The sequence below is a fragment of the Rattus norvegicus genome, chromosome 16, assembly GCF_021556685.1.
Source record: "Rattus norvegicus strain SHRSP/BbbUtx chromosome 16, alternate assembly SHRSP_T2T, whole genome shotgun sequence".
Lineage (NCBI taxonomy): Eukaryota > Metazoa > Chordata > Mammalia > Rodentia > Muridae > Rattus > Rattus norvegicus.
In genome coordinates, this window is record NC_141549.1 from 54,335,257 (window position 1) to 54,347,377 (window position 12,121).

Genomic DNA, 12,121 nt, shown 5'->3' on the forward strand with positions numbered 1-12,121 from the left:
CCAGCCTGTGATGTTCAGGGGTGTCCCTGGGGCCTCTCTGGCCACTGACCCGACAAGATGCAGTCCGTTTTGGCTCTAACTACTTTCAGACTTGAGCGCGTTAAAGATACTAGAATAGCAATCTTCAGCTGTCTTTTCACTGCTTGGTCTTTGGGCATCACTTCACCCTGGCTTGTGAAAACTGCCATTTCTGTATATGTCAGTCTCCACAGACCACTGTCAGCCACCGAGTCTGGGCCTCATTGCACTCATGTGCCCCAGCCTGGTGCTGACCTAGAAGAAGGCTTGAATTGAAATATGCTGACATGTAGATCAGGAAATGAGACTAGCTACCGTGTATGGTAGATGCTTGAAGCAGAACTTTAAAAATACCTCAATTACTTTAAAATGCACATATTTTAAGAGCATTGAATTAAAAAACCATTTTGGTTAAAAGTCTTTCAAAATGCAAAAAACATCTCACCATCTTTGGAAAACCGTATTACATTTCCCTGATTATTTAAAGAGTTCCCCCTCCATGCCCCACCCCCAGCCCCAGTTAGCTTATTTCAAGCTTTGAACCTGGCTGTGAAGTCAGGCTGTCCCCTGAGGGTGGACAGTGATAGAGTAAGGGTAGAGTGGGAGTGGGCGGCCTGGAGCCTGTACTTAAATTCAACTGTGTTATCCCGGGTATGTGATCTGCTGCCTGTGATGCTGCTTATCTGTCCCCCAGGAGGAGATAGAAGAGGACAGCGACCTGTCCGATTACGGGGACGATGTGGACGGGAAGAAGGACGCCTTGGCTGAACCGTGTTTCATGCTCATCGGGGAGATTTTTGAACTTCGAGGAAGTAAGTCTTTGATGGGCAGTGGGATTGATTTGTCGTTGTCTGCTCCACGTGCGTTTGGTTCATTTGTATTCACGTGTTCATTCATCCGAGAGGACTTTACAGACACCTTCAGGTGCTACACTTCATCCTTGACGCTGAAGGTACAGTCTTAGGTCAGAGAACTTCTGTATTCCTGAAACTTGGGGTCCTGGTGTACTCGGCATTGTGTTTCTCTGATTTAGATAAAGAGAGAATGCTTTGAACTGTTTTCCTAGGACGCAGTATACTTTCATTGTCTCATCCCCAGAACTTATTCAAAAAATGATTTGCATAGCCTATGATTAAAGGTGCAGCTTTGATGCCAGGGTAGTGTTGTGGATATATATCATAGATCACAAATGTATATGGTCTATGATATATGAAGGTTGAGTGTAGACAAATTTCAGTAACTAAAGTTAGAGCTAAAATAAACGTTAAAAATGGAGGCTAGTTAAATTGCTTAAGAAATGACCATGATATAATAGCATTCAAATATTAAACTCTTTCAGATGAAAGTATTTTAGCCTTGCTGTAATTTAGGTTCTTTTAAGATAGTTGTTGATCTTTAACTTGATTCAGTATCATCAGAAAATAATAGTATTACACTCAGTCTTTTCTTCTTCAATGAAATCTTGCTTGTAAATCTGTGAGTCTTTCCATGTCCCCCAGAGCTGTGGACAATGAGAGTGCAGCATCCTACCTGGTAGCATCTGTTCCAAACTCCAAGAGATGAAAACACTTCGTGACTGTGGTCCCTAGGAGGACTCTAGATGCTGGCATTTTAGCCTGCTCATCCTCGACTGAATGTCTGTTGAGAGAGCATGCTTGGTTTTGTCAGTGACATTTCCTGAGGAATAAATAGAACGTCTAGATAACGAGATGGCATGGCTGCATTGCCATCAGCAACCTCCACAGGCAGCGGCAGCTGCCTCGGGGCTTTGAACACACGCGATGTTAATAGGTGTCGGGTTATATGGGCAGGTGGGGCAGGGAGCTGAGGAAGGACAGGGCAGGTACTAGAATGAGGGGACAGTGATGGGAGGGAGCTCAGTGATGGGAGGGAAGCATGTGTGCTTCCTCCATGTGTTTGGTATACAGAAGGAGCTCATAAGGCAGAGTTTTATTTTAAACTCCTCGGCTGTCAGACTTTCTTCCTAGGCATTTGTGATCAGACCTGCTGGCTATGAGTTCTCTCTCCTGACCTAGAAAGGCCAAGCAAAAAAGCTACCATCATGAACAGAAATGTTCATTCTGGCTTAAAGGCCAGCCTAAAATAACACATCTACATCCTTGGTGCTGTTCCAGACAATTGCATGCAGAAGTGCCAGGCGTCTCTGAAGCACAGCTCCGAATCCAAGGCTTGACTTTAGTTGGGGATGTTAGTTTTTTTAACTAGGCATTGAGATTCATTCAGAAGTTAGGGCTGAACTTAGATAATTTGGTTTAGTATTGAGTCTATACCAGTTGTTGCTCTTGTGTAATGAAAGGGTCTTTGAAAATTTATTCCTTTTAATTTCCCCTACTAGATCCAGATGGCCTGAACTGTTGACTCCATTGTTACCAAGTCTGGTATTTTTTTCAAGTCTTCCTATGTTTGTAGCCAAACTTTCAAGGGCTAGAGATGGAAATAGAAATTTTAAAAATTAGTTTATATTAAAATTTATGAACATAAAAATATCATTTTCCTTTTTGGTTTACATTGATATTCTACAGCTATAAAATATCTGTTAATAATAAAAGTTATGATAGGAAGAATCCCTCATGCACAGAATATACCCTTAGTGACTGTCTTAATGAGGGTTTCATTGCTGTGAAGAGACACCATGATCAGAGCAGGTCCTATAAAGGAAAACATTTCATTGGGGCTGGCTTACAGTTCAGAGGTTCAGTCCCTTATCATCATGATGGGAAGTATGGTGGCACACAAGCAGGCATGGTGCTGGGGAAGGAGCTGAGAGGTCTACATCGTGGTCTGCAGGCAGCAGGAGACTGTGTGTCACTGTTTGAACATAGGAGACCTCTAAGCCCCCTCCACAGTGACACACTTCCTCTAGCGGGGCCACACCTCCTCCAACAAGGCCACACCCCCTCCAACAAGGCCACACCTCCTAAAAGTGCTGCTCCCTATGGGCTAAGCGTTCAAATACATGAGTCTATGGGCATACCTATCAAACCAGCACAGAGGCGAGGACTAGGAATACAGGCCCACTTTAGTCCCCTCCTCTCCACATGAGGGACCTGAGGTTGAGCAAGGTAATGTTACAGGAAAAGAATTCACATATGCTTCAGGACCCTGTACCTAAACTCCTCCTTTCTTGCCCCGATTTAAACACACGAGATGTAAAAGTACAGTGTGCTGACCTAGAGTCTGCCGAGGGAGCAGCAGAGCGTCACTTCACTCACATTTGATAATGTCTGGCAACATTTGATACAGACATTTCTCACCAAGAGTCCTTTGTCAGGAAACTGGAAGCAGAGAGCTAAGCAGAAGTGTCCAATAGGAGCTGTGCTGTGTGCTGGCGGGGACTGGCACGCTGTCCACAACCCAGGGCACAGGAAGTAAAGTGTTACCTCAGCTCCTCTGTAGGCAGAAGAAAAGAGGGGGAGAAACCTTAAATCTCACCTCTTCATTTGCCTCCTGAAAAGTGAAACCTTCGTCAGAGTTTCCTGCCCAGACATGTGCTAACTCAGCCCCAGTCTCCAGAAAGCAGATCCTGTGATAGATGCTTAGATTCAGACTGAATTAAAGGACAAGCCTGTATGCCTTGTTGAGCTATGAAATTGTGGTGCTTATGATGTCCTATGATAATGTTCTCTTCTGGCTTATATTTTAGTGTTTAAATGGGTGCGAAGAACATTGATTGCTCTCGTTCAGGTCACATTTGGAAGAACCATCAACAAGTGAGTTGTACAAAATTACTGTTACCCTTTGTCTGAACAGTGCATTGCCGTATGGTACAACAGTCAATGGATTTAAGGAGACATATCCTTCCTTTGTATTTTGATTCTGTTACAATGCTGAGGCTGGTGAGAACGCAGCGTTCTGAATTTCTCTAGCAGAATGCATGGCGAACAGACGACAAAAATTTGAGCTAGCTCCAGCGTTCATTTTGAGAGTGGAAGAAGCATTAAAATGTCATTCTTCATGTGTGGACATCCATGGTGGAGAGCTGTGTCTAGCACAAGTCTTTAGTAGAGTCTAAAATGCATCTTAGTATCCGTTCATGTAAAGTATTCGCATAAGTAACCTCCCGTAGGACGGTGTGAGTTGTCCATAAAGTGTGTTCCCGGGCCTGCATGAGAACTCCTTGTCAGCCGGTGTTGTTTGCTAAGAAGCCAGCTTCAGAGATTAGTGCTGCTCCCATCTCAGTAGGGAGGAGATAAGTGAAAAGACAGCATGGCTTCCTGAGCTCACCCCTGTGCTGTTCTGTAATGCTAACCAGCTTCTTGTCCTGTGACCTCACCCTGTTCCTGTCATCTTTGTGCCTGGAATTTCCAGCTGCCATTGTCAGGTTCTTTTCAATAACTGTCCAAAATAAAATAAGTTCAGGAGATTAGTTTTAGATTTTCTGCAGAATACAAGTGTTAGTGAATGTTTTGAAAGTAAACCAGTTTGTATATAATAAAGTAAGTTTTGAGGTGAAAATATTGATTTTTCTAAGTAAATAATTTACTGTTCAGGGGGCTGGGGATTTAGCTCAGTGGTAGAGCGCTTACCTAGGAAGCGCAAGGCCCTGGGTTCGGTCCCCAGCTCCGAAAAAAAGAACCAAAAAAATAAATAAATAAATAAAATAATTTACTGTTCAATATTGGTGAGATAATGTAAGCTACTTATATTATTGAAAGCTTATACAGTTCTTTCAGGAACTACTATAAAGAAAACTTATTTTTGTTGATTTATATGTATTCCTGGTGGTCACAATAAACATTTACTTTTATTTCTTTTAAAATAATTTTTTAAAGATTTATTTTATATATGCCAGTACACTGTAGCTGTCTTCAGACACACTAGAATTGGGCATTGGATCCCGTTACAGATGGTTGTGAGCCACCATGTGGTTGCTGGGAATTGAACTCAGCACCTCTGGAAGAGCATCAGTGCTCTTAACCACTGAGCCACCTCTGCAGCGCTCTGTTTTATTTCTAAAATTAAAAAAAAAAAAAAAAAGGTCAAGTTGTCTGTCAGAGGCTTGCTTAGTTAACTAATTTAGTGCCCTTGGATTGGAGGAAGAGCCATTTAATACTTCTTTTATATCTTGGGGAAACTTCATTATTGCTGACAGGCTTTAGATAAAGAAATTCCCAGGTGCCTTCTCTCTCCTCATACTTGAGCTTGCTAATGTATTTCCTTGTCAGATTCAACAGACCATGTGCTCTCGCCATGATCCTCTACTCACACTGGCTCCTGCTCACAAAATGAGCAGCTGTGTCTGTGAGTGGAGAGTTCCTGCACGGAGCTTGGGAGTTTCTTATAGAAACTTTCGGGTTGTTCACGCCAGTGGGCTTGTTGTGTGAGGGAACTGTGGAGCCTCTGGTACGTGCTATGTTTGCCTTCCACAAAGGCCAGCACATCATAAAACTAAGTCATAATGCTTGTCAGCCTCTTGGCTTGAAGCTACCATGGTCTCACAGACTTGGTTTGCTTCAAAAGCTTTTGGATGAAAGAAGGAAAATACTTAGGCACTGATCTTTCCTAAGAGTTGCCTAATGTTCAGTCACAAATTGAAATTTCTTCATGTAGTGCAAGTGGTTAACCCAGAGCAAACCTACAGAAACCGATGTATGTTACCACCAGCATAGAGAGCTTTAGTTTTCTCAGGAACACAGACAGGAGGTTGGCCATTACTTTTTAAGGTAGAAGTCCTTATAAATAGATAAGCTGTTGTCTTTGTCTAGATTTGAATTGCAGTATATTTTGTCATGTTTGGTTTTTCACTATGAAACAGGTAATTTGACTCAGTGTTTAATCATTTTTCAAAATTAATTGATCACCGTGTATGAAGTGATGAGCTTGGAACATCCATTCAGAGATGTCACCAAACCCTTGTTTACTCTTACAAATCTGACTGAGCTGCTGGGCTCCTACAGAACTTTCTGATCACTCTTGGAAGTAGTTAGTATGCCCTGAGCCTGGGAATCTAGGGGGTCCTTGTCCTTTCTGGTCACTCTCCTTTTCAGCCTGACAGCTACTTCTGGGCTCTTTGAACAGTGTTCACGTGTCTGTTGCTAAAGTTTGACGTATGTAGGATGGCATAGGAGTCTTAACTAAGTAAAAGCCATTTCTGCACAACTGTGCAGGTCAAGTGTGTTTCATGTTCGTGACCCTTTGGAGTTACTTTGATAGTACTAGATCTTTGAAAGGCATCCTTGCTCCTTGCCAGTGAGCATAAGGTGCTTTCTCTGGGTCAGAATATTTTCCCCAGGCCTGTCTGCTACAGTCACCCTAGGAGGGCTGGTAAAAATGCATGCTTCTCCTTTAGGACTTGGGGGCCCAAGGAGGTTTCCTTTCCATCAGCCTCAGGAGGTGGACTCACACTTCTGATTTATAAGGGTGATGGAGGAATAATTAGTGTCCAGGGGACTTAAATCCTCAGATAAATCCCAGTCTTCTCATCACATTGATTGGCAGGCAAACATTTGGAAAAAGAGGGTGCCATAGAAAAATGTGAATCCCATATTCTATGTGTGTATGAAATTCTTAAATAAAAAACAAAAAAGAAAGAAAGAGAAACAGAAAATACTGTTAACCCAACCCCAGCCATGAGTTGGTCATCCAGTATTGCCATTGCCAGCGTGAACACTAACTTTTATAGCCACAGTTTTAAAATAGATTATTCATCAAACACTTAACCCAGGCTGTATCTTATCCCACCCATTGACAATTGCCTCCTGAGAACACAGTATATAGTTTTTAAAGACGTCATCCAAGCAATATTTATCTCTTCAAAGGCAAATCCGGGACACGGTGAACTGGATCTTCAGCGAGCAGATGGTGGTTTACTACATTAGTGCTTTCCGAGATGCTTTCTGGCCAAATGGGAAACTGGCACCACCAACAAGAATCAGAAGCGAAGCACAAAGTCAGGAAACAAAACAGAGAGCACAGCAAAAACTGCTTGAAAACATTCCAGGTGAGGCCTCAGCCTGAGAGCGAGCTTTGAGAATGTTGCCACTGAGAATTTGTCTTCCCCGCCCCGGCATCCATCTCCCAGGAGACTGTATCTCATCACCTGCTCAGAGAGACACAAACCAAATGGGGGCTTTTCACATCAGAGATGCTTAGAGCTAAGGTCACACTTCCTGCCTTAGAGATGAGGCTAAGTTTACCAGGAACCTTTACGAGTATGCTTAAAAACATATATTTTAATTACTAAAACAAGCAGTAGCAAATGCTAAAACTGCTGTACACGTTCAAGAGGACGAGCTAATTCTGTCAGGCCTGCACGTTTTACTTTCTGTGTGTTGTACAATAGCACTTGAGGACAGGAACAATATTTTCAGATCCTAGGATACAAAGCACTCGCCAGCATGATGCCTACTATTGTCAACTTGACAGGAGACAATCCTCTGGCCTCTGGGCATGCCTTTGGGAGATTATCTGGGTTAGGTTAATGAAGGTAGGGAGACCTACCTTAAGTGTAAGTGGTGCCTTTCATGGGGCGAGGGTCCTCCTGAAGGAGAGAGTGGCTGAGCACCAGTGTCTGCTGCTCTCAGTGTCAGCCTACTTGGGCTCTGGCTGCTCTGTGAGGCAGAATTAACCCTTTCTCTGTGCGCTGCTTCATCAAGAGTGTTTTATCTCAGGTAACAGGAAGTAACAAACACCTAGCATGTGCACAGCCCCGAGTTCAGCCTCAGCAGTACAACAGGACAAGTGCAGTGTTTTCTTTTCCCAGATACACTTCAGAGCCTTGTTGGACAGCAAAATGCCCGCCATGGTATAATAAAAATATTCAAGGCGCTGCAAGAAACAAGGGCCAACAAGCACCTGTTATATGTGAGTAAATAGGTCCCCAGAGGACTCGCTATTGGATTGTATATTTCTGTTTGCATATTAGGATAACTCAGTTCTTCACCTTCTGAATTACCTTTAGCCCTGCATCATTTTTGTCTGTCCTCTCATTTGAGCGCATGAAAGGGGACGCGGCCGTGCTCAGCAGACAGTCGGCTCTTTGTTGGCTTCTGAGTTAACATCTCTGCACGACTGTGTGCTTTCTGTTATTTCAGCAAAAGAAGCTGTCTTCTGTTCATTTTTCTGATTAGAATTACCATCGACTAGGTGTGGGAGGGCAGGCCTACAGTCCACGAACTCAGGATAGAGACCCATGTGGGCTACCTGACGTCTTGTCTCAAAAACAAAACAAAAATAAAAATAAAGCAAAACCAAAGAATAACATACCAACATTAAATAACCAACATTAAATAACCAACATTAAATGTGGCAGACGGTTGGCTGTGTCTAATACGCATGGGATAAATCGGGTTTGTGTAGTCTGGTCTCCTTTTGGGAGCCACTTGTCTACTGAGGATGAGCTCAGGACTCTCGGTAGATGCGTCTCTCAGACAGACAGTATGACTCATCCTTACTGCCTCTTCTCTGCTTTTCTTTCTGGGCAGGTGCTGATGGAGCTGCTGCTGACAGAGCTCTGTCCTGAGCTGAGAGCTCACCTGGATCAGCTGAAAGCTGGTCAAGTCTAAGACTGCACAAAGCAACCGCCAGAGAAATGTCTGTGTAAAAATAGACATTAAACATTTTCCTCTTTTCCACAGAGGGCCCGACAAGAACCATACTGATTTTTATTTTCATGCCTCCCTCTAGTTTTATGCCAAGTGAGCAGAATCAGAGGGAGAGGACTGACGCTGTGGTAGGCAATAGAAAACAGACTTTAAAGCTCACCATGCTGACTGAAATACAAATGTTAATATGTGATAAGAACATAGGAAATATTTTAAATATTTATGAAAACAGTTTTGTTGTTAAATGACAAAGTCTGAATATTGTACAGTTAATCTCCTCACTGAGGATTCTGACCATTCCTGTGTCTCCCGTGTATTGAAGACCACTGTTGTGCAATGCTTGGTGTAAAGTTATTGTGAAAATTTTATTGTTTTTATTTTTACCAAAGATTTCCCATAGTTTGAAGCATTTGAAGCAATAAAATACAAAAAAAGAATCACAGTGCTCAAAAGTAATATGGCTCGAGTTACCGAAAGAGCTTCGACCTGTGCAACTCAGATTTGCTGAAAACCTTTTCAGAGAAAGCATTGTCCACTGAGAACTTCTGCAAGAAATGTAAAATTTGCTACCTGATTTTTAGTACATGAAAGGCCAAATTGGTGAGACACTGAGGAGATAAGATGTGAGCATTAGCCTCAAAGACAGGGAAGCAGAAGAGGAAAGTTGCTTCATGGAGTTGAAAATCATTAGATCCATAAGTCTTTGCACTATGAGGGTGTTAGGTGAGATTCAGGGTCTGGACTATTCCCATGATAGGGGACCATGGCCGAGTCACTGAATCAATATTCTTGGGCTTTGTCATCTGTTAGGCAGTAATGACTATGCACCATTCTTTCTCTAGTTTCTAGAAATACCAAAAGCAAAAGGCAGAACTGCAATCTGAATAAAACAAAGCAATAGGCTTGTTATACTAATAGCTCACAATGGACAAGTTCTTGATGGAACACTGTTCCGAAGGATGGATGATGAACACAGTATAGGTTTCATCCTCCAGGGTTCTAATCATAGCTCTTCGGTCTCTTTTCTCAAACTAAGATGGTAAGACTTTAGACACAACTGGGGTTGGATATTTTATGCATGAGAATTGTCTTTCAATGAAGTATTGAAAAGACCATTTAGAGTAGATTCAGGGAAGAGAAACAATGAATTGGCCAATGTATCATTTGCATAATTCCAACCCCTCATTTAAACTCTAGGTGTTGAATTTAAACTGCATAGAAGAAAAAGATGCTCTTAACTCCTCTGTCTCTTTATGGCAAAGTCTGATGATCAACTGTAATGAACCTAGAACTTAGGGCTCTTTTTTAAAAAAGTAGTGAGTTAGAATTCTCAGTCATCTGAGATAAATACTAGCTCCATGCACCAGTGAGTGTGTGTCCCAGTGGGAGCTTGTACGTGCCAGGCCATCAGCTTCATGGTAACTACAGTAAGTACACTGAAATGTGTAACACTCCACATTGGATTCCCATTCAAGCATGGCATATTACCAAACACAATACCTGTTGTAGTGATTCGGATGAGAGTGTCCCGTTAGGCCCATGGATTTGAACAGTTAGTCCCTAGCTGGTGTGCTGCTTTAGAAGCATTGAGTTGCTAGAGAAAGTATGTCACTGGAGGCAGGCCTTGAGAGTAAACAGTTCTCATCCCACCTGTACCCCATTTCCCAACTGCTCTCAGTGCCAGAGTGAGCTCTGAGCCTCCTGATCGGCCACCATGCCTTCCCTACCCCATCATGAACTCTGACCCTCTGGACCATAAGCCAGAACACACCCTTTCTTTGGTAAGTTCCCTGGGCATGGTGTTTTATCATAGCAACAGAAAAGTAACTAATGCACTCCTTACACTTCCAGCAACTTTGGAAACATGCTTCTTTTCATTTTGCTATTTTCAGTGTTAGCAAATAAACTCGGCCTCACACATGCCAGGCCAAGGCTTTTGCCCTGGGCTACCCCTCCCTCCCTGAGACTTGCTTTCTTTTTATTTGCTGGCGTCTTTCTTATTCTGGGGATTGAATCCTAGGCCTTGTTAGGTGCCTTAGTGCCTTGCAGCACGACTGTTGATTTTAAACATTTTCACTGTATTTTGAGACTGGGGTCTTGCCAAATTATCCAGGCTGGCTCCAAATTTATGATCCTCCTGCATCAGCTTTCCAAGTAGCTGCACTTACTGGGTACCACCACACCTCACTGCGACCCACACTTTTCTGACACAGAGACAGCTTCATCCTCTTGCTTCCAGTGGTGGTATATTATTAGTTTCTATTCTGTTGTGATAAACACTGTGACCACACATGTTATAAGGAAAAGGAGTTATGTTCCTCACAGTTCCAGAGAGATGCTTCATGGCAGAGAGGCAAGCACAGGGAGAGCAGGAAGCTGAGATCTCACATCTCCAATTAAAAGCCCGAAGCAGAGTGAGCTGAAAGTAGGGTGGGTCTTTTGACTCTAAAGACTTGGGCCAGTGACAGTAAAACCCTCCCCAGACAGCCCACCAGCTGGGATCAAGTATAAGGGACCTATAGGGACTGCTTTCGCTTCAGCCAACACAGCTGGGATCACAGGTCCGTACCCATAAGCCTGGCTTGGAACTCACACTAATGGCAGTTGTAAGAGCAGGCTTCCTCTTGGGTGGAGGAACAAGTACATTTCCCTAAATGCACTGCTATTGTAAATTTTCATAGCTTTAGCATAGTCCTGTTATAGCTGGGAACAGTGGTGGGATGCTCGGTAAGGTCTGCCTTTCAGGAAGCTAGAGCAAAAACCATCCACCCGTCCATCTACCCACTCACCCACCCACCCATCCATCTATTCATCCACCCACCCACCTATCCATCACCCATCCATCCATCCATCCATTTTATACAGTGTCTGTCTATACAGCCCTGGCTGTTTTAGAACTCACTATATAGACCAAGCTGTCCTGGAACTCACAGAAATCCACCTGAATCTGCCTCCCAAGTTCTGGCATTAGAGGTATCCATCACCACACCTGCCCTTAAAGGATTTATTAGAGACAGGGTAGGGTTTCCTAGGAGAACTAGAGCAAAGTCAGCTGGGAGAGAAGTTGAAGCTGGTACTATAATAATCCTATGCTAGGCTTGAGATGTTGAGCAGGGTGTTGGAACGGAATATAGAGTATTCAGTAGCTCTTACACAGGACAAGGCTGTGTTTCCAGGTTGGCTTCAGATGGTAACTTTTGGGGAGGATACAGAGGTGTACAGTTACAAAGTTCAAGAACAGAACGTATGCAAGGATATAACCAAGGCCAGGCTTCCCGTTCTGCAGCGGCTCTAGCGGACACCACCATATTCAAATTCCATTGTCTCACAGTAAGAGATTTTGTTTTTATTTATCCGCTATTGCAAATGACATTATATGGCTCAATGGTTCAGAGCACTGGGTGCTCTTCCAGAGGACCCAGGTTCAATTCCTAGCAACCACATGGTGGTTTGCAGCCTTACACACCTCCAGCTCGTGTGTGTGTGTGGGGGGGGGGGAGTGGTGTCGTGCACAAATATACATGTAGGCAAAACACCCA

General features: G+C 43.3%; 2 protein-coding genes across 3 annotated transcripts in view; both read left to right on the forward strand.

Annotated features, from left to right (window-relative positions):
- Snx25 (sorting nexin 25) overlaps window positions 1–9,019 on the forward strand; it is a 103,556-nt gene extending 94,537 nt beyond the window's left edge. For all 3 annotated transcript variants that reach the window (NM_001432812.1, XM_087588346.1, NM_001432813.1), the window contains 5 exons: window positions 713–830; window positions 3,683–3,749; window positions 6,798–6,979; window positions 7,742–7,842; window positions 8,463–9,019. In NM_001432812.1, coding sequence (NP_001419741.1) covers window positions 713–830; window positions 3,683–3,749; window positions 6,798–6,979; window positions 7,742–7,842; window positions 8,463–8,543 — 549 coding nt within the window. In that variant the 3' untranslated portion in view covers window positions 8,544–9,019. The remainder of the gene's footprint in view (window positions 1–712; window positions 831–3,682; window positions 3,750–6,797; window positions 6,980–7,741; window positions 7,843–8,462) is intronic.
- Window positions 1–12,121, forward strand: part of Erich1 (glutamate-rich 1) — a gene marked incomplete at its 5' end in the record, with an annotated part of 52,793,804 nt that overhangs the window by 23,464,697 nt on the left and 29,316,986 nt on the right.